This window comes from Ylistrum balloti, unplaced genomic scaffold, assembly GCF_031769215.1.
Source record: "Ylistrum balloti isolate Yb309-2 unplaced genomic scaffold, AGI_CSIRO_Ybal_v1 Utg369588, whole genome shotgun sequence".
Lineage (NCBI taxonomy): Eukaryota > Metazoa > Mollusca > Bivalvia > Pectinida > Pectinidae > Ylistrum > Ylistrum balloti.
In genome coordinates, this window is record NW_026781875.1 from 475,001 (window position 1) to 498,822 (window position 23,822).

General features: G+C 35.7%; 1 protein-coding gene and 1 pseudogene across 1 annotated transcript in view; both read right to left on the reverse strand.

Annotated features, from left to right (window-relative positions):
* The window catches only part of LOC132544294 (putative ammonium transporter 1), a 23,681-nt gene extending 13,081 nt beyond the window's left edge, over window positions 1-10,600 (reverse strand). Inside the window, exon 1 of the mRNA XM_060207872.1 lies at window positions 10,450-10,600. Coding sequence (XP_060063855.1) covers window positions 10,450-10,600 — 151 coding nt within the window. The remainder of the gene's footprint in view (window positions 1-10,449) is intronic.
* A 4,709-nt stretch (window positions 10,601-15,309) lies between these two features.
* LOC132544393 (uncharacterized) lies at window positions 15,310-22,201 on the reverse strand (annotated as a pseudogene).
* Between the last annotated feature and the right edge of the window lie 1,621 nt (window positions 22,202-23,822).

The following is a 23,822-nucleotide window of genomic DNA, read 5'->3' on the forward strand; positions in this document are numbered from 1 at the left end:
GCCCACCATCCACCCTTTTGCATATTTCTTTTGTTTGTTCCATGAAGTCGCCTGTGTGGGTATACACTCATTTGCATATATGGTACACAGTTTCACTTAAAATTCAATACAACTAATAAAACCTAAAAAAACAAACCGGTCGAGAGGTATTCATGTTTAGCATAACAAATTATATAACAATATTTTCACTAAAAAGCTGAAATATGGTGAGATTTTGAAGCTATTTGGTTCATTTGCAACTATATTTATTTCTACGGGGTACTGTGGGTTACGTCCCCTTGGAGCTGGTCGAGGCGTTGGCTCGTGAGTGCACAGGTAGAATGGGGTCCGTCATGGATGAGCGATTCTATCAGACTTGGACTCGGAGACCCGTGCAGCTATGGTTATATAGGTATCTGTTGCACATCTGCTAGTCCGTAATAGCACGGTACATATCGGGCTTATTTTGAATTTAAATCCCTGATAGCATAAATTCAGGCCAACAATATCTGTTCGATAAAAACATCACATTAGTCAGTTATTTCAGAGGACGCGCCAGTAAAACCCCTGTAGTTTACCTGGACAGGTGTGAACTATAGTCATCTCTTTGGGGTGTTCCAGGATACGGTCATCTCTTTAGTGGGCTAATATCTCGTCGTCCGATCAAGTCTTACATGATTTCACACATTACTACAATCAATATTCGAAGAAATCATCTGACATCCCTGACTTTGGTTAAAACAAATAAAGTGCGAGAAGATCTAGAATTTGAAAATACATTTAAACAGAAAAAGTAATATTATTGTAGCAATTAAAATTTGAAGATCATCATCATCATCATCATCATCATCATCATCAACATCAACATCGTCGTCGTCGTCATCGTCATCATCATCATTATCAGCATCATCGTCATCGTCATCATCATCAACATCGTCGTCGTCGTCATCGTCATCATCATCAATCAAAGAAAACAGGAGAGACAGAGAGACACTGACGTTTTTGTGATTGTGGACGATGTTTAGAATTATTAGATTGATATTTACAACTTCATGGCACATCTTAAACAACCAACGATTTTACTGTTATTCATTTAATTTCCTTTCACAGTAAAATACTATATGGTTTCCCTTCAATAAAAGAAAAAAATAATTTAAGAACTTTGCAGCTGATAGCAGGGATTCTAGTCCCATAAAATGTAGAGATTAAAATGTCAATGTTTCTTTCAAATAGGAAAAATGACCCCTGTTTGTCTCTTAAACTTATTATTTATGCTTATAGAATTTAAAATGGCAGATTAACACAAGGAGAAATCGTCGTCTCTTTCAATGACTTTAGATTTGTCGTAGTGGCCTCTTGAGCTTCAAATATTAGGTCCTTAATATTATTGACGAGACGGAAAAACCGGAAACTGTTGTAATGTGCAGTTGAATTCACTATTACTGTATGTAACTTTTCCTTATATTTGGACATAGTGACGTTTGCAGCCTTCCTTTTGCAGCAGAGATAAGCCCGCCATCCACGTCCTTGGTCAGGTTATAACCGAGCTTTGGACAAGCCCACCATCCACCCTTTTGCATATTTCTTTTGTTTGTTCCATGAAGTCGCCTGTGTGGGTATACACTCATTTGCATACATGGTACACAGTTTCACTTAAAATTCAATACAACTAATAAAACCTAAAAAAACAAACCGGTCGAGAGGTATTCATGTTTAGCATAACAAATTATATAACAATATTTTCACTAAAAAGCTGAAATATGGTGAGATTTTGAAGCTATTTGGTTCATTTGCAACTATATTTATTTCTACGGGGTACTGTGGGTTACGTCCCCTTGGAGCTGGTCGAGGCGTTGGCTCGTGAGTGCACAGGTAGAATGGGGTCCGTCATGGATGAGTGATTTTATCAGACTTTGACTCGGAGACCCGTGCAGCTATGGTTATATAGGTATCTGTTGCACATCTGCTAGTCCGTAATAGCACGGTACATTTCGGGCTTATTTTGAATTTAAATCCCTGATAGCATAAATTCAGGCCAACAATATCTGTTCGATAAAAACATCACATTAGTCAGTTATTTCAGAGGACGCGCGTAGTAAAACCCCTGTAGTTTACCTGGACAGGTATGAACTATAGTCATCTCTTTGGGGTGTTCCAGGATACGGTCATCTCTTTAGTGGGCTAATATCTCGTCGTCCGATCAAGTCTTACATGATTTCACACATTACTACAATCAATATTCGAAGAAATCATCTGACATCCCTGACTTTGGTTAAAACAAATAAAGTGCGAGAAGATCTAGAATTTGAAAATACATTTAAACAGAAAAAAAAAATATTATTGTAGCAATTAAAATTTGAAGATTAACAAATGAAAGGTTTTGATCAAGGAATCGGATTGGAAGCGATCTACATCTACAGTTAACTAAATCTAAACGTAACCCAGTATACTAACGAAAAGAAGAACATTGATTAGAAATTGATTAACCACAGCACTTTGAAAAGGACATTTTTTCTAATGTGGCAATGCTTCTATCCAACACAAATACATAGAAGTACAGAGCAAATATCTAATTAATTGAACTCGTACATTTTATTTCTCACTAAGATTTATGACTTACATTTATAAATAGCAGTCAATAAGTCAATTCTGAGTTAATATTTTTGTTTACAAAATGATAGAATAATGAGAGTAATACAGCAGAAATAAAAATAAAATTTCCTTTCTGACTGTGTGAGATTTCAGAGTTTACAAACTTGTATAATAAATATGATCACGTGCGGCACTGTGGAAACAAAACACTTTAAATTAACAGTCTATCAACCTATTTAGTATGTATCTTTTAGACCTACATGTGTTTGACCATAAACTTAGCTGTACTCTTATATATTTAGAAAATAAATAAAGCTTATTCCACATTTATCTATGTCATTTTAAAATGTATATCAGCTACGATAGAATCACACATCTCTGCGATATAACATGTGCGGTAGCTTATTTCGTCCCGTTTTCCTATCGTGCTCAAATCGTATAACGTTGTGCGATCCCACAACTGTATATTGAGGAAAATAGTTGTTTCCAACACGGAGAAGTAAATAATTAATTTATTATGACCTTTGATGCTGAACGGATGTCTTCATGGCTAAAATCTGCTAATTTGCCGAGTATTGGAGCGATATGGGTTTGTCTAAATATAGACATTATAGAAGTTTTTATGAAGTTTGACATTATTGTAGTTCTCGACATCATCTACCATCTAGTTATCCTAACGTTTTAAATGGGGATTTCTCCTTCAGATATTATCATTTGGAAACATATACCCGGCACTTATCACCAACATGTACCAAGAGAGAAAAGCCCAGACTTTTTACACTGGTGTGAAGTCGCTCATCGGTACGGAAATATGCTAAAAACTAAGCTTTTTCAGGAAGACAAGTACCATTAGATTTCTTTTGTAAAACAAACTGCCAGTGACTGTAGATTTAAACCCGAGCAGGCAAATTAATGAAATTTAATTTAGTTAAAATCGTATTAAACAAAAGAAGCCAATCACTTCTCTTTAAAAATATATCATTGGAACAAAGGGACTGGAAACAAATTATTGAAATCATGTAAAGTCCTCTCCAGCATTATTACAAACACACAGTTACAGCTGATCATATAACAAATATCCACATAAATAATTTATATATATTAATATGCTACGATCATATGTGAGATTGTTAATTTAAGGTTAATTCCTTAACTCACAACTTTTATATGTTTACAATTTATTTTCATACATAAGAGCGAGAGAGAGAGAGAGAGAGAGAGAGAGAGAGAGAGAGAGAGAGAGAGAGAGAGAGAGAGAGAGAGAGAGAGAGAGAGAGAGAGAGAGAGAGAGAGAGAGAGAGAGAGAGAGAGAGAGAGAGAGAGAGAGAGAGAGAGAGAGAGAGAGAGAGAGAGAGAGAGAGAGAGAGAGAGAGAGAGAGAGAGAGAGAGAGAGAGAGAGAGAGAGAGAGAGAGAGAGAGAGAGAGAGAGAGAGAGAGAGAGAGAGGGAGAGAGAGAGAGAGAGAGAGAGAGAGAGAGAGAGAGAGAGAGAGAGAGAGAGAGAGAGAGAGAGAGAGAGAGAGAGAGAGAGAGAGAGAGAGAGAGAGAGAGGGAGAGAGAGAGAGAGAGAGAGAGAGAGAGAGAGAGAGAGAGAGAGAGAGAGAGAGAGAGAGAGAGAGAGAGAGAGAGAAGAGAGAGAGAGAGAGAGAGAGGGAGAGAGAGAGAGAGAGAGAGAGAGAGAGAGAGAGAGAGAGAGAGAGAGAGAGAGAGAGAGAGAGAGAGAGAGAGAGAGAGAGAGAGAGAGAGAGAGAGAGAGAGAGAGAGAGAGGGAGAGAGACAGAGAGAGAGAGAGAGAGAGAGAGAGAGAGAGCGAGAGAGAGAGAGAGAGAGAGAGAGAGAGAGAGAGAGAGAGAGAGAGAGACAGAGAGAGAGAGAGAGAGAGAGAGAGAGAGAGAGAGAGCGAGAGAGAGAGAGAGAGAGAGAGAGAGAGAGAGAGAGAGAGAGAGGGAGAGAGAGAGAGAGAGAGAGAGAGAGAGAGAGAGAGAGAGAGAGAGAGAGAGAGAGAGAGAGAGAGAGAGAGAGAGAGAGAGAGAGAGAGAGAGAGAGAGAAACATTGTATGTTTTGTCTATTGATATCGTATAACCAGTAACGTTCACGGGTAATTATTTTCACGATTTTAAAGACACTCAAAGGATATTTTAACGAATTAGAATGTCGCGATCGTGATGTAAAAGAACATATTATACATACATGTCTTACCTTTTTACGAATTAAATCTTCGTGGTCGCGTTAATATTGATATGTAAATGAAAATATCGAAAATATCATCCCTGCGATAATTACTAATGGTACGGTAAGTCGTTTTGAAAGACAGTGTCTCTTGAATGGGTTTTTCTCAAGGTCTTGATGGTCGGTCATTTCATTTCCATGTTATATGGGAGGGGCATTTTAATTTATGTATATCCGGGTTCTTTATCTTATACACAATGTTACATTTACAAGTAGAAAAAGAAAAAAACAAAAACAAAAAACAAAAAAACGAGGTAAGTTTTTAATGGGTTGAATACAATACCATGGCTTATAATGCTATCTATTGCTTTTAACCCTGTTAAATTCTCGACCACTTATGTACCATAGCGGGCGAGGCACTGATACGTACTATCTGCTTCTAACCGAAGTTTTTTTTAGGGCTTTTCACCTACAAAAAATATTTAAATAATGTTTTCCAATAACCAAAACGTGTAGGTTTCTCATATTTGCTATGTAGCATGCTCGGATAAAGTACTACCAAACTGGACAAAAAATACACCGTCATACGTCAACTTCCGGTTTTCGGTGGGCGTCAAAGTTCAAGGGTTCAATTTTTTGACATAAAAATTAAAAATCTTCCTCTCAAAAACCAAAATGCCTAAGGTCATGATATTCGGTCAATATCATATTCAAGTGGTGAACAATAGAGTTTGTTAATATGAACGACCTTGATTCATGTTCAAGGTCACAGAGGTCAAATATATTTTAACCTTAAAAATGGTTTAATTTATTTTGATGTAGTTATATCTCCTTAACGTTTTAAAATAGAAAGTTCGTCTTTTGGTGTGTTATAGATGTAAAAAAAAGAAAGAGAAGAAACTTTCTCATATATTGTTATCAGGAAAAATGCCAACTTCCGGTTTCCGAAAGTTAAATACATAAAATAGGGTACCAGTGTTCAATAATCTTCTTTTCAAGTTCCACAAGGTCTAGAGCACTAGTATTTAGTATATACTGATCTACAGGTGTTGTTTTATAAGGCTTGCAATCATAAATAACCTTGACCAAGATTCAAGGTCACAGGTGTCAAATGTATATGAAATCTTCAAACATCTTTGATCTGATATTAAACATAAAGACTAAGAGTTGAGTTGGTCCGGGGGGGCATGACTCCTATTTTGAAAATGGATGTTTTTGAACTACTCAGGTCAGCTGGTGGAATTCTGTTTAGGTTTGCCTTAAATGAAGCTGATATTAACTTAAACTAGTGCTGTATTACGGGGAGTCTGTCTGATATCCAAGATTGTCGCCTAGGAAGTGAAAAGCACGCAAAATTGTTAGCAACAATTTCTAGTTTATTTTGTAATTGGAAGTCTAGTTGTAGGTAGTAAGTCAGAAAAGCCCGGCAGAATTTTATCAGATTCCCAGATCTATTGCATTTAAAGGTAATGTTACAGTCCTACGTCCTAGGTTCCCGGACATAATTGATAAACCTCAAAGGACAAATCTGGATGTAAATGATGTCGTTTTCGGGATATACATCATCAATGTTACGGCAAAAACGATATAGTAAACGAAGGCGGATCAACCATGGTTTTAACGCAACACTAAAACATACACAGTTACTAATCATAATGCCAAATGAAAAAAAAAGAACATGAATCTTCAAAACTGCTGTAACACCACTGACGAGCCCTAGAAGGACGAAACAGCTGTATGATGCAGCATCCCTGACGAGCCCTAGAAGGACGAAACAGCTGTATGATGTAGCATCACTGACGAGCCCTAGAAGGACGAAACAGCTGTATGATGTAGCATCACTAACGAAACAGCTGTATGATGTAACATCACTGACGAGTCCTAGAAGGACGAAACAGCTGTATGATGTAACATCACTGACGAGCCCTAGAAGGACGAAACAGCTATCTGACGTAACATCCCTGACGAGCCCTAGAAGGACGAAACAGCTGTATGATGTAACATCACTGACGAGTCCTAGAAGGACGAAACAGCTGTATGATTAACATCACTGACGAGTCCTAGAAGGACGAAACAGCTGTATGATGTAACATCACTGACGAGTCCTAGAAGGACGAAACAGCTGTATGATGTAACATCACTGACGAGTCCTAGAAGGACGAAACAGCTGTATGATGTAACATCACTGACGAGCCCTAGAAGGACGAAACAGCTATCTGACGTAACATCCCTGACGAGCCCTAGAAGGACGAAACAGCTGTATGATGTAACATCACTGACGAGTCCTAGAAGGACGAAACAGCTGTATTATGAAACATTACTGATGAGTCCTAGAAAGACAAAACAGTCGTATTAAGTAATATCACTGACAAGTCCTAGAAGGGCGAAACAGCTGTATGATGTAATATAACTGACGAGTCCCAGAAGGACGAAATAGCTGTATGATATAACATAACTGACGAGTACTAGAAGGCGAAAACAGCTGTATGTTGTAAAATAACTGACAAGTCCTAGAAGGACGAAACAGCTGTATGATGTAGCATCACTGACGAGTCCTAGAAGGCCGAAACAGCTATATGATGTAAAATAACTGATGAGTCATAGAAAGACCAAACAGTCGTAATATGTAACATCACTGACAAGTCCTAGAAGGACGAAACAACTGAACGAGGCCTAGAAGGACGGAAAAGCTGTATGGTGTAACATAACTGAAACAGCTGGGGCCTACTTGAAGGACGGGTAACATAAACAGCAGTAGGACGAAACAGTTGTATGATATATCATAAATGACGAGTCCTAGAAGGAAGAAACAGCTGTATTATGAAACACTACTGACGAGTCCTAGAAGAATGAAACAGCAGTAGGATGTAAACCAATGAACGAGTCCAAAAAGGACGAAACAGCTGTATGATGTAACATCACTGACGAGTCCTAGAAGGCCGAAACAGCTGTATGATGTAAAATAATTGATGAGTCTTAGAAGGACGAAACAGCTGTATTAGGTAACATAACTGACGAGTCCTTGAAGGTATGAGGTAACATAACTGACGAGTACTAGAAGAACGAAACAGCTGTATTAGGTAACATAACTGACGAGTCCTTGAAAGTATGATGTAACATAACTGACGAGTCCTAGAAAGACGAAACCGCTGTATTATGAAACACTACTGACGAGTCATAGAAGAATGAAACAGCAGTATGATATAACATAACTGACGAGTCCTTGAAGGACGAAACAGCAGTATGATGTAACATAACTGACGAGTCCTAGAAGGACGAAATAGCTGTATGGTGTAACATAAATGACGTGTCCTAGAAGGACGAAACAGTTGTATGATGTAACATCACTGATGAGTCTTAGAAGGACGAAACAGTTGTATGATATAGTATAATTGGCGAGTCCTAGAAGGACGAAACAGTTGTATGATGTAACATCACTGATGAGTCTTAGAAGGACGAAACAGTTGTATTATGTAACATAACTGACGAGTACTAGAAGGACGAAACAGATGTATGGTTTAACATAACTGACGATTCCTAGAAGGACGAAACAGATGTATGATGTAACATAACTGACAAGTACTAGAAGGACGAAACAGCTGTATTATGTAACATGACTAACGAGTCCTAGAAGGACGAAACAGCTGTATGGTGTAACATAACTGACGAGTACTAGAAGGACGAAACAGCTGTATGGTGTGACATAACTGACGAGTACTAGAAGGACGAAACAGCTGTATTATGTAACATAACTAACGAGTACTAGAAGGACGAAACAGCTGTATTATGTAAATAACTGACGAGTCCTAGAAGGACGAAACAGATGTATGGTGTAGTTTACTTCACTGTCATGCTCTACGGAATCAAACTCTGGCCAGTAAGTTCAAATAGAAACTACCAGTTATAGTAAGTAATGCATATTTAATGTGAAACATACAGTAATGATCATCATGATGTGGGGTCATATTCTCCATTTCCAATAATCACATGTCATCTCTATATTTTTTTCAGAACCAACCTTAGCCTTCTGATGACTTGTACAGACTTTGCTTAATTCCTATTGTAATGGTATTTTACAGACAATTTTGTCCCGTCCTGAAATTGAGTGTGTTTATTCGCTGTTTACGTGCACGAATTTCGTAGACAACAATATCAATATGATGAGGAGTTAGTGGTGAACATTTTAATCCTACAATAAATCAACATAGCTGGTATTTACGAGTTATTGCTGTAGTTTAGTATATCAACATATGTTTGAATTTCCTCTAAATTCACCCACCAGTACTATTTTCCAGCAATATTAATGAGAAGGATAAAACTCATCTCCCTGATTTAAACATATTTAAAGCTAATTAGAACGATCGGGAATTTCACAAATCCCTAAAGAGAAGTATAACTAAAGAGTTTTTAGTCAGTCGTCCATAGCAACGACATTACCTACATTGATTGGTCAATATTTACATGACAGGTGTCCTCGATGAAATAAAAGACACTGTCACTTTCTGGCTCTGTGTTTTTATTTTCCTCATGTCTTGCTGAAGTTCAATCCAATTCTTTTGGCATGTCAGTAGGTTCAGGTCGTTTTTTGTATCTTATTCATATTTCGAAATTAATTACGTTTGAAATTCTTGTTGTGAATTGATAAAAACACGTTACATTATAAATCTGGTGACAAAATATAAGATGTGATAACGTACACTCGGTTGTTTTTGTGGTGATGATATTTTCGCTATTTTACGGTACATTAACCTTGAAAATGTAATCTTTAAAATAATTTTACACATGTATGTAAGATGTTTTGTATATCCTGATCGCGAAATTTCCAATCCCTGAAATGTAATTTTACCGTTTTATTAACAACTTACAAGCTATACTTGTTTCCCATTCTATTACCATGGTGACGGATCAACAGAAATGCTTTATATGACTGTGTATTGGCCAGTACATAAACCCGTTAGTACCCCTGATTACTATTGCTACTTACTTTTATACTGATAACGGATGACGACAATTCTAATGTCATCTTTTGATATCAACCCTTAAAACATAATTGTACAATCATTGCTAAGTCTTCAATCAGGTTCTGTCACAGTGACACCGCCATAGGGCATATAGATACATACGTATGTGATTAACACGTATGATATATAACTTGTAACTGTTTACGGTCGGCGGAGACGATCAACACATAATATCTCAATTCAAATAAAACCTGAATACATCGCTTAACGCACACAGCATTCACGTGATTTGTGCGTGAACATGTCTCGGTTTGGAGATACAAATCTTAGGAATGAGGAACTTTAATAGGGAGAATAGCAATCTAATCACTTCTTTGCTGTTGACTGTCTTAAAGCACTTGAAATCTTTCAATATACTTATAAAGTTTAAATATGAATTGAAACTTAGAAAATTATTTCACAAAATATTTCGGTTTTTCAACAGAATTGTCTGAGTCACTGATGGACCACGTGAAATTCATTTAAAATATTTTTGTGTTCGTCCAGCATAAAGACCCGTGTATTGAAGGGGTCGATAACCTCAATTTTTAGTTTATTTTATAAGTTATATAATATACAGTTTCTACAGTATACTGTTTGTATACTGATTTGACAGACTCAAATTGAAAAAAAATTCAAATCTCCACCGAACAAATAAACGAAATATGTCTTCAATAGGTGGGACTACATGTAGATGTACTTATACTCACAGAAAATCATGATGGCGAGGCTGATTCTAAAGAAATGGTCAATGTTGGCGTTTGTGTATTCCTTCCAGTGAACAAGACTCGCCTGAACATTTTGTAACTCGGCGATTTTCACGAGTAAGTCCGTCGTGTTAATTTCAGATAAATTCGACATCTTCTAAAATCATGTAGATTCACTGAACACTTATGTTACAGGAACGTTTTAACTTAATTCATATACAAAATCTTGGTTTCTGGTGAGGTACTTGTTTAAAGATGGAGGTGAATATTAGCACGGAGAAATGTGGATGTTACTTATCGTCAGGGAGTGATGTGAAAAAGCATTTCTACGGAAGCGTATTCCGGCCACGTTGTGTTTTATCTTAACTCCAAATTTCGAGTAAGTAATCCAAAATTTCGAGTTAGTAATCCGAAATTTTGAGATATTAACCCGAAATTTCGAGATAACAACTATAAATTTCTACTTACTAACTCAATATTTCGGATTACTTACTCGAAATTTCGAGTTAATGTCTCAAAATTTCGGATTACAAACTCCAAATTTCGAGTTCCTATATCAACATTTCGAGTTGCTATCTCGAAATTTCGATATAAAATAAAACACAACACGGCTGGAATACGCTTCCGTACATTTCACAGACGGGACAGTGTCAGTCACAGTCCAGTGCTTAGCGACATCTCGTTCTTATTGGCTCTGTGTTTAGTATTGTTAGTTATTATGTGGTGGAAAATTTCAAGGACGTGAGCATGAGAGGGGTATCAGATTACAGTAACATATAAATTATCATTAAATAATAAATATCGTAACGATAATGTCTGGTTATATTTTCTGGACGTGTTTTCTGTCTATCGATCTATCTAAATGTATGTGTTAGGGTGTGTACTAGTGTGCGAGTATGTGTTAGGATGTGTTCTAGTGTGTGAGTATGTGAGAGTGTATGTGTACTAGTGTGTGAGTATGTGAGAGGGTGTGTACGTGTGTGTGAGTATGTGTTAGGGTGTGTGTACTAGTGTGTGAGTATGTGTTAGGGTGTGTTCTAGTGTGTAAGTGAGAGGGTGTGTGTACTAGTGTGTGAGTATGTGAGAGTGTATGTGTACGTGTGTGTAAGTGAGAGGGTGTGTGTACTAGTGTGTGAGTATGTGTTAGGGTGTGTGTACTAGTGTGAGTATGTGTTGTGGTGTGTGTACTAGTGTGTGTGTATGTGAGAGGGTATGTATGTGTGTGTGAGTATGTGTGAGTATGTGAGAGTGTGTGTGTGTGTGTGTGTGTGTGTGTTAGGGTGTGTGTACGTGTGTGTGAGTATGTGAGAGTGTATGTATACTAGTGTGTGAGTATGTGAGAGGGTGTGTGTACGTGTGTGTGAGTATGTGTTGTGGTGTGTGTACTAGTGTGTGAGTATGTGAGAGGGTATGTATGTGTGTGTGAGAGTGTGTATGTGTGTGTGTGTGTATGTGTGTGTGTTGAGAGGGTGTGTGTAGTGTGTAGTGTGTGAGTATGTGTTAGGGTGTGTGTCTAGTGTGTAAGTGAGAGGGTGTGTGTACTAGGGTGTGTGTGTGTGTGTGTGTTAGTGTTATGTGAGAGTGTGTGTGTATGTGTGTGTAAGTGAGAGGGTGTGTGTACTAGTGTGTGAGTATGTGTTAGGGTGTGTTTACTAGTGTGTATGTGAGAGGATGTGTGTACTAGTGTGTGAGTATGTGAGAGGGTGTATGTACTAGTGTGTGTGTGTGTGTGTGTGTGTGTGTGTGTGTGTGTGTGTGTGTGTGTGTGTGTGTGTGTGTACGTGTGTGTAAGTGAGAGGGTGTGTGAGTGTGTGAGATGTGAGGGTGTGTGTACTAGTGTGTGTGAGTATGTGTTTGTGTGTGTGTGTGGTGTGTGTACGTGTGTGTGAGTATGTGTTGTGGTGTGTGTACTGGTGTGTGAGTATGTGAGAGGGTGTGTGTACTAGTGTGTGAGTATGTGTTGTGGTGTGTGTACTGGTGTGTGAGTATGTGAGAGCGTATGTGTACTATTTTGTGAGAATGTATGTGTCTAGGGCGTCTAAAAGTGAGTATGAATGTGTATGAGGTGTATTTGACTGTGTTATTTTTGTCTATATCTTTGACACTGAAAAAGATTGATTACTTTCTAAACTGATTACAGATGTGAAAGTATCCGGAATCATCGGAGGATAGAAACAAATTCTAGATGTGTTGTTTGATCACATATACGCACTGTTTTCACCAAACTTAAACAAATGTGGACTTGTATCTGTTTTCCTTGTTACATAATCGTAAGAGACGACTTAACGTGGGATGTAATCTTTTGAGAGCTATCTCATGTGGGATAAACAAACCTGAATAATGCGAGTTACTACCCTCTACTTCTTCTCTCGATATCGTGGTGGTGTATCGAGTAGGCTGTCCCATTGTCGGGTTGATATCACTGGATATGGATGTCCTGCTTGAAGCTTTACACTTCAGTGTGATAACACTATAAAGTAGGCTTCAGTTCCGTACTATCAGTAGTATACTTAAACTAATTTACAGCAGTTTTCACCCACAAACACGTAATCCACACATACAACTACCTCACATTCACGATTATTCCTTATATGGCCATAACTGTTAGTAGGAAGTCAACCTAGATAAAACCAAAACAATGGAATTTCTACTTCCGGCCGATGAGTGTGCTAAGCAAAAGATTGTGGGATAAGGGGTTTCCTTCACGCACAAGACTTTCTGGATTGTCACTGCAGGCCAACTGGACGTGTTGAGTGTGTGATTTATCGTTAGTGATGTCCAACCTTCCACAACATCAATCTTAAATCACATATAACTAGTAAATCCATTGTTTGCATACATATTCATTAAGGTATTATCACAAAACTTTAAATACATGTATATAACTTACAACAAAAGACACCGCCTGCTAATGTAAAGTCAATTATAAGATAGATCTAACAAATATGATAAAGATTTATCTTGTGAATAAAGGTTAAAACGATATTTATATCACTTGTTAATTGACATATTTCAGGATACTATTATTTCAAGATAGCAATGAAACCATAGCTGTCAAATGACAAACAGAATTATGTACGATGGTGTGATCAAACCACAGCTGTCAGATGTCAAACAGAATTATGCACAACGGTGTGATTAAACCATAGCTGTCAAATGACAAACAGAATTATGTACGACGGTGTGATCAAACCACAGCTGTCAAATGTCAAACAGAATTATGCACAACGGTGTGATTAAACCATAGCTGTCAAATGACAAACATAATTATGCACAACGGTGTGATTAAACCATAGCTGTCAAATGTCAAACAGAGTTATGTACGACGGTGTGATCAAACCACAGCTGTCAAATGTCAAACAGAATTATGTACAATGGTGTGATTAAACCACAGCTGTCAAATGACAAACAGAATTATGTACGACGGTGTGATTAAACCATAGCTGTCAAATGGCAAACAGACTTATGTGCGACGGTGTGATTAAACCACAGCTGTCAAATGACAAACAGAATTATGTACAATGGTGTGATTAAACCACAGCTGTCAAATGACAAACAGAGTTATGTACGACGGTGTGATTAAACCATAGCTGTCAAATGACAAACAGAATTATGTACAATGGTGTGATTAAACCACAGCTGTCAAATGACAAACAGAATTATGTACAATGGTGTGATTAAACCACAGCTGTCAAATGACAAACAGAGTTATGTACGACGGTGTGATTAAACCATAGCTGTCAAATGACAAACAGAGTTATGTACGACGGAATGATCAAACCACAGCTGTCAAATGACAAACAGAATTATGTACAATGGTGTGATTAAACCACAGCTGTCAAATGACAAACAGAATTATGTACGACGGTGTGATTAAACCATAGCTGTCAAATGGCAAACAGACTTATGTACGACGGAATGATCAAACCACAGCTGTCAAATGACAAACAGAATTATGTACAACGGTGTGATTAAACCACAGCTGTCAAATGTCAAACAGAATTATGTACGACGGTGTGATTAAACCATAGCTGTCAAATGACAAACAGAATTATGCACAACGGTGTGATTAAACCAGAGCTGTCAAATGTCAAACAGAGTTATGTACGACGGAATGATCAAACCACAGCTGTCAAATGACAACATAATTATGTACGACGGTGTGATTAAACCATAGATCTTTTGCAGTCCTGTAAGATGATGGCGAGCTCCAATCTAACAGATTTGTTTTATTTTGATTCTTTTATTGTCAGGTTAAGAAAGTACGTAGGTACTGGGAATTACATCAGAAACATCCAGTGCTGAGGTTTTTCTATGTAAACCTTTTCATTCCTATGCCTACCTATGTGTCCGCTTGACACACAAAATGGAAAGAAACTATATCTTTATTATAAATGTATACTTAATCAATTAAAGTTATGCATTAATACTTAAAATCTTGGTTCCAGAAAGAACACAAATCTATTGGATTAAAATTAAATAAGATTGACTCTGCTTGTTATTATAATTATTTACAAAAAGGCGAGAGATAAGAAACATTTCCAATGTAAGATTAATTCATTCTGACCTCTACTCGCTTTACGCAATTTAATCTCATTTCCTTAACTTCTACTTTCTCTTTCACAATAACACACAATCTCTTTAATATACATGATTATCGTTTCATGTGACGCAATTTTTGTGGTTTTTCAAATTAGTATTTTTTTGGAGGACACTTCATTTCATGGATACTTATACAGTTGAATAACTCTAATTTAACTTATTTTAATTGTTTGTGGATATTTAAATTCGCGGATCACGAGAACCCACCAAATCAATGAAAATCAAATCCCCTACAATAATGATTTGTTAGTAATTTCTGTATCAGTTGTGTTTAAGTACGAAGAAGTTATTTTTAGAAATCTGCCGTCCCAAATATATCCCTTTAGTACCCATTCTGTTTATTTTTTCAGCGATTGCCTTCATTGTGACGCCTTGTTCAATCATATAAGCATGATCTGCGGCCTTAATTTTATAGCCTTTACGGAAAACACACTCCGGATATCCCCGTATCAGCGTAAGGCTACAGACAGGTTTACCATTTGAATTCATTTCGATACCCGGTGAACCGGAAGCCACATGTTGGACCCACCGATCAAAAATAACTTTGTCTTTATCCTGAATGTCTGTATAACTGGTCTTTTCATTCTTCTGGAGTCGTTCCTTTTCCCAAGTTCTCATTTTCTCTAAGCGACGCTTTCCTTCTTTACTATTGGGATCCAAACACTGAACTTTTGGATCTAGCTTCATGGGATTTCCTTGAGGGTGGCCGAGTATTGCAAATGTCTGGTCAGGCAATACGCTTTTAAAATCCTTTATGGCATCTGGATAGCTACATGTAGCTTTCTCGTTTTCGTAACTGCAAAATAGCAAAGTCCATACCCTCATCACCCATAACGCCTTCTCGGAAATAAAACTTCTGTGTATCATTTCGTTGTTCCTCCAGGAAATTGAAAGTGATGAATACCTCATTTTGTCCGAGGATCGATTCGTCTGTTTCTCCTCCTTCATTTTTTTCTGAAATGCAAATGCTAAAAGTTTAGGGTATTTACAACTAAACGAAACGTCACTCTAGCTGTGAACGATATAAGATATGTTCCAGGTGATGACGTTATGTATTACTATATGTACAGGTAAAACTTTATCTTAACACGTACACTGTAATGGCCATTTTAGCTGTTGTAAAAATATCATATCTATAAAACATGTTTATTTTGCACCAAATATGCAGTCTATAAAGGAACAAAATCGATCAGCCTACCCCAACGTTATGTAGATAAATATTCCCTGGTATTAGATGTTATACAGATTCGTCCTTTTAGGACTTGTCTATTTTCAAGCCTGGAATTCGACTGAGGAAAATCCAAAGTTATCGAAAGAAAAGTTACAGTCCAGATGGAGAGATGTACTAAGCCCATCATACAATCAATTTTGATTTAGATCAGCGTCAAGTACACTTATATATTCTGAACCGTACCACTATCCTAATGAATTTTAACGCAATATGCAAGTTACAGCAAACCTCAGGGATTTAAAAATCCGCCACCAGCGTCTGACACCTTTTTACAGAAAACACATGTGAAAGAAAGGCATCTTTTAGTACAAAAGTAGATTATAAAGAACTAAAAGATGAAATTAACTGCTTCTTCTAGGACTCATCAGTGACACAAAGGAGCCTAAATTTACATTGCGATGCGAATGAGGAAAATTCAAAGTGTTCGAAAAACAAGTTAAAATCTAGACAAAGAGAAACGCAAGCCTCAAGCTAGTGTTGGAAAGGTGCTGGTGTTGATATACTTCGTATATTCGTCTGCCACTTTATATACTGTTCGATTTATCAATGCCGATACTGTCTTTAAATCCATATATACTGTTCCTTTATTCAAGTAGCTGTTCACTTCCCGACATTTCAAATATTATACTTTGTGACTGTGAGGTAAGTATTGGCAGTGGTTGGAGATGTTAGTAGTATAAGTTTACTAATTGGTAACAATCTGGGATCCAACGATACTACTTTATTAAACATATACTGATCAATTTATATCAGCACCCAGCGTACGATCATCAGGTTGTCAATTTATTAAGAAATCAAGAACTAAAGGAGAGGACCAATCAAGCATTCCGATTGAGAGGTGGATTTTACCCAAACCGGAAATTATGAAATTCTCCACACAACCAACACAAAACTAACTTCAACACAAAATAATGGCGATCCGGTAACAGTTTTGTCAAATAAATATGGCAAATAATTACCACAGGATATCAATGTTCATTTATTGGTGACGTTATAGGCTTAGCATTACGGTCAACTAAAAAAAACAAACAAACAAACTATAAAACTGGAAAAAAAAAAAACCCTAAAAAACATTTCATGTAAATAGCCCCGGTAACGAAATAGCAAATAATTACCACGGATATCGTCAGATGGTGACGTTACGGACATCGACATCAAAAAAACAAACAAACAAAAAAAAAACAAAAACAAAAAACATAGAAGCCAAATCGCCGACCAATAAAGCTGTAGAACAAAACATATGGAAAGATCAAAGTAACTCGAACAATCTGAGGCAAATTATCGAAAAAAAGTCATTCGAAAGTCAAAAGTATACAGTTTTAATAAAACAGATGATAAAGTTATTGCAAGATTAAGACTAGGCGAACCAAAATGGAATTCAAACATTAATTTTAAATGTCAAAATTGATCATGTCTTATTTTCCTATTCCAAACAGGACGGATCTCTATAAGGATTCGATAAAAATAAAAATCCCAATAATTTCTACCAATAGTATTCTAGCTTCAGAAAATTATCAGATATTTGACAGCATTAGGTTATTTCAACAAAATATAACATTATTTAGCAAAACGACATTGCAAAGGCGTCAGGATCCGGAGACTCGGAACCCATAACTAGGGCGCTGTAAAGGACACAACAGGCCTCCTGTCTTGAACATCAGAACCTTGCGCAATACTCTCCACAATAGGGAAGATTCCCGAGGGTACCCAGGGAGACTGTACCAAGGAGGACTGCTACTGGTACTCCGATTCATTGGTGCATACTGATGACACAGGAGGTCTGCATTGTCCTCCTGAGTGCCCCATCCCCCACGTCCACATCCGTGAAATAGTTTACAACCCGAGCTGAACGCTCGCTGCTAAAACTTCAATAAATTAGTTGACGACGAATCCCCTCGTCATATACAAACACATCATACTGATAAGGATAACGGAAACTCGGGCTCATAGCAAGGGTAATGTGAGGGACAAAGTAAGGCTCCCGTTTTTATCATCCAAATTGACAAATTACTTGCACAACTACATAGGTCATAGGTAGTTCGTAAAACAACATAATTGCGGCTCCAGACCAGGGACACCATGCACTGTAGAGTTACAGCAGGGACCTTTTGTAAGGAACGTGCAATCTGAACACCTACGTAGATGCAAACATGATTTTGTGTGTATTTTACAGCATCATCACCTCGTCAGGTGCACTTATTGTATGCCATTTTAATTGAAGTTTAGTATTATCACATTAAACGTATACAACTAACACATATTAACATTCAAATACCCCCCCCCTAAAAAATATATAAGGATATGAGGACCTTTGCCCAATAACGCTCATTCGGCCGAGAAGCAACCTTGTAACAAAATCTATTTCTATCTACCATTTCTGTAGAATTGACAGGAAATAAAACACCATGAAAAACTGATACTGAAATTATATTTTTTATCCTAAAACTGCTGTTTTGCCCTGAAGAATTATAATTATATACTATATTAGAACACCGTTTGAGAGTTACTTCCCTTTTGCGTTGAATGATAGTTATATTGATTTTGACTTCGATCGTGGGAATTTTTATCAAGATAGCGACAATGGTTATGATATATATCAGGGTACCACAATAAACATAATACCTTTCACTGGGATAGAACTGTCTATGATTTTAGTTTCTACGAAGCAAGCATTTCCTTGATCATGTTCCTGCCTTTTTTGCCTGTGCATATACCAGCGTCACGTCAGTGTAAGTAACTATCAAAGTTCACTATAGATGATAATAACACTTAAATCTGTGAGTGAATTACATGATGATTCTACGTGATTTATCCAAAGCGCAAAATAAGAGTATACTCTGTTAATAAATCCCTAAATATTTAAAGATACCACTTAAACAATACGTACTTATAATATCCTTGTAAACATGGTAGACTGTCATTATTTTATCCGTCCCAACTCTAAATCCTGTGCCACTAGCGCTGGGTCCTTCAATGAACCCTACGGCATCCATCGCTTTTTGCCAAGCATATACAATCCTTGCATCATGTGTGTCATCATGAATTTTCCTCAGATTCCCTGCGTTCTCTGTCCCAAGACATGAATCATTAAATCTGTTTATCAAACACTTCATTAAAACAACACACATAATAATAATGTACATATCAAATATATCATTAAGAAAGAAATACAATTGGATATTCCATTTGCCTGACAAATGGACGCCTGTGATACGTCACACAAAACGTTTAAACTGATTGTGAAATAAGACCCCTTATTTAACTATATTAAGTTGTTCAGCTGCAACATAGCATTATGTGTTATAAGATTTATTTTTCAAAATAAATCATATTCATTGTTGGAAAAAATATCTAATACTAAGTGGTGTAAAATAGCTACCCATTTCTCTTATCTATTCGCTCTGTTCATCAGACTCAGAGTTACGTCTGTGTTGCAATTCACCTAAAAATCAAAATGAAAATATATTCCGGTCCTTCTTATCTAGGTGTAATATACATTCAAATGGACGATGTTAAGTCTGAATTATTTCTAAAACTTACTACGTTGATGTCGATTCATATTTTAATTGCTTCAACGTATCATTAAAAATGTTCTAATATAATATCCTCAGTCATATCAAAGTCATTAGGACTTTAGAGATTTTCAGGAAAGTTATAAACGAATTATTCTTTCGTTTACCTATTTCTATTCAACAGTAATAAGTTTATTTGTTTTTTTACCATTAAAACGTTATGTTGTGGCAACGCTCAGGGAAAGTTATGGTATATCCACGGTGATTGTTATATGTATATCATAATCATAAGGGACATATTATGTGATATCATTGTAATGAATAATTTACGTGAGAGTGGAATGCTATGATAGGATACATGTATTGATAAATGTTTTTATTTATATAACAATGGTCCATATTATAAATTATTTGAGAATGAAAGCTACATACAATCTCTATGAATGTTATATATAATATAATATCGATGAATGTTATATATAATATAATATCGATGAACGTTATATATTAAATAATATCGATGAACGTTATATATGATATAATATCGATGAATGTTATATATTATATAATATCGATGAACGTTATATATGATATAATATCGATGAATGTTATATATTATATAATATCGATGAACGTTATATATGATATAATATCGATGAATGTTATATATGATATAATATCGATGAATGTTATATATTATATAATATCGATGAATGTTATATATTATATAATATCGATGAACGTTATATATTAAATAATATCGATGAACGTTATATATTATATAATATCGATGAACGTTATATATGATATAATATCGATGAATGTTATATATTATATAATATCGATGAATGTTATATATTATATAATATCGATGAACGTTATATATTATATAATATCGATGAATGTTATATATAATATAATATCGATGAATGTTATATATAATATAATATTGATGAATGTTATATATTATATAATATCGATGAACGTTATATATGATATAATATCGATGAATGTTATATATTATATAATATCGATGAACGTTATATATTATATAATATCGATGAACGTTATATATAATGTAATCATGGTAGGAACAGGGACAATCCACCTGAAAGCGGTCTCAAACAAGCCCATTTGGGTAAGAAGCATTGTGTGAAGATTGAGACTAATTGTACCAAGAAAACTAAAGTAATCACACAAAACAAATTTCTTATAGCTACAATGACCTTGACGTTTGACCTGAAAGACAACAACAAGCTAGTTCCTTTGGTTAGCTTATTGTACGAAAACAAATTATCTATCAATAGTTCCAGTGACCTTGACCTTTGACCATCCAACCTGAAAAAGCAATTCAAAGCAAACCCTTTGGTAAGGAAGCACTGCATCAATTTTGAGTGTGATTGCCAAAGAAAACTCAAGTTATCGCATGAAAATCAATCTTCTATATATGGTAACGCTGTCCTTGACATTTGACCTCCAATCTTCAAAAGCAATCCTATGTAAACACCATTAGTAAAGAAGCATAGTAAGAAACTTGATGTCGATCGGCCATAGGACAGTAAAAGTTATCTTGACCTTTGACCTTCCAACCTGAAAAGCAATTTCATAAAAGCAGCACTTTAAGGAAGCGCTGTGTAAAGTTTGAGCTTAATCGACCGGAGTGAACTTAATTCGGTTTAAACGACGACAAAAATGATAAGCATTATATATTAATGAGGAATATTGTTTATGATAAAATGCCGAATGTTATATATAATAATGATGAATGGTATATATAATGATGAAGAATGGTATATATAATGATGAAGAATGGTATATATAATGATGAAGAATGGTATATATAATGATGAAGAATGGTCTGTATAATAATGAATGATTTATATAAATATTATGCATGTTTATGATAACTATTATATTCATGTATTATTATATTATAATCATGATGAATACTGTATAGAATCAATACAATCAGTTTAACATTTAGTATTCTCGTATACAGATTCATTTTATATTTTCATTGAGAAAAAATATCGGTAATCTTGTTATATCTAATAATAGATGGACTAGAAAAATGCTGCATTAAATTACCTTCACTGTCATACATTTTCTGTATTCGTTCTGTGTAGCTCATAATTATTCTTTCTGCTTCAACATTCCGATCCTTTAGAATGTTGCAAATCTTCGAATATTCCCCATATTCAATCTGTCCGTGGGCCTTTAGACTTTCAAATAGATCTTCCATACTTTCAACCTCTTCTATGTCTGAATTGCTGAGAAGTCCTTTCGTTTTTACTTGGTTACATATTCTTTTCCATTTCCCTCCTTTTACCGAAAATAAGTCTCCTAGTTCAGTTACCATGCCTGTGTGATATTCTTTGACCGATTCTGATGCATTTCTTGCTTCAGCCATGTCAAATTCTATACCGCTGGGTGTCGATAAAATATATTATGTTCAATGAGTAATTGAGTGATTCTAGACGGGCTCAATACATCAATAGAACCTTTTTTTCTTTCTTGATTGCAATATGTAGATAAGATATTGACAAAACTCTAATCTTTACAAACTCCAAAGACTGCATTTTATCTACAAGGTTAAATGTACAAATTTCAGAAACACTGGTTACGATTCCGAGAATCAGCTAGGGTATTTTATAAATATTTTTCTGGCGTAAAACTGGGAATCACTTTGTGTGTTTACCTACTTTCCTGACTCTCCATTCAAATATCTTATAATAAACTGTTCAAACATACAATAACATATTTACAGTGTTATCTCGAAGATAAGTGCCAAGCTTGTTTACATGATGGGCGTCGTATTCTCTTTGTACTTTTTCATGAGTCTCTATGTAATTTTTTCTTTTGTTCATATTTTGACATAGCTTTATGGTGTTTGAGTTTGACTTATGATTATGTTGCCATGTCGGTATTTACTTGATTTTTTAATAAACGTGACTAAGTTATGGCTTGAATTATTATAATCATACTGGGATCGAACCAAGTAAGTTACCATAGTATATGTTAGCCTTAGTGTATAGTTACATCAGCATGTGATATGTACAGTTTACAGACTCATAAACAAATGAAATAAGAGTTTTTCTCATACAAATGCAAAGCATATTAGCATTCAAAAAAATGACAGCACGATGCAATTAAAGATGTGTCGCCGTTATATTTTACAACATTCTATTTTTCAAGAATTTTTTTTCAAAGTAACAGGATCTTTACAGAAAATCATTAAGGCACGCAGAGAAATATTAATTACATGTTTTCTTGTACGAAATATCGACTTAAAAAATAAACGAAACTACTTTTTCTTGTCGAGGAATAATGCTCTTCCGTAGATCTTAACTTTATTGGAAACTGAATATCGACATGTCCACGATGAGTAACAAACGATTACTATGCATGTATGTTTAAATGCATTGAAACTTACAGATACAAGTGCCGCTGACGAGTCCTTGAAAGACGAAGAAGGTACAGGCAGCTGGTAGGTATTTTGTTCTGTGGAAACCTCGACTTTCCTCCACCAACCAAATATTGCACGTTGTTTAATGACCCTGGATGTTAAAAGGAGGTACATCAACAATAAACCAGTTAGATTTCTCTTTAAGCTTTTACCTTATACCTGATAGATCAAAGTCTGTCGAACACATGTAAACATCTTTAAAGTAAAAGCTAGATTGCAATCTAGTATATGTATTGTATACAATACGTTCAAATATTTTGTCAGTGCATTTCTGGGATTTATTTGTTTAAAATCTTCAAACCTGTCCAACTTTGATGTAGCATATTTCCTTCGGGTAATCTGAACTATAGAATTCTTATATACTATTTCGATGATAAAATACTATATGTAGGTAACACAGTTTAGTTACATATCATTGAAAGAGTAAGAACGTCACCTGCTAAAAAAAGGTTTGTCTCGGTCACATAAAATTAATCGCTATTAGTGAAATTCTTATTATTAACTGCAATGCAAACAAATTTCTTCGATATTTCAGAATGTCATATAGGAAGGCAGATAACTCCTT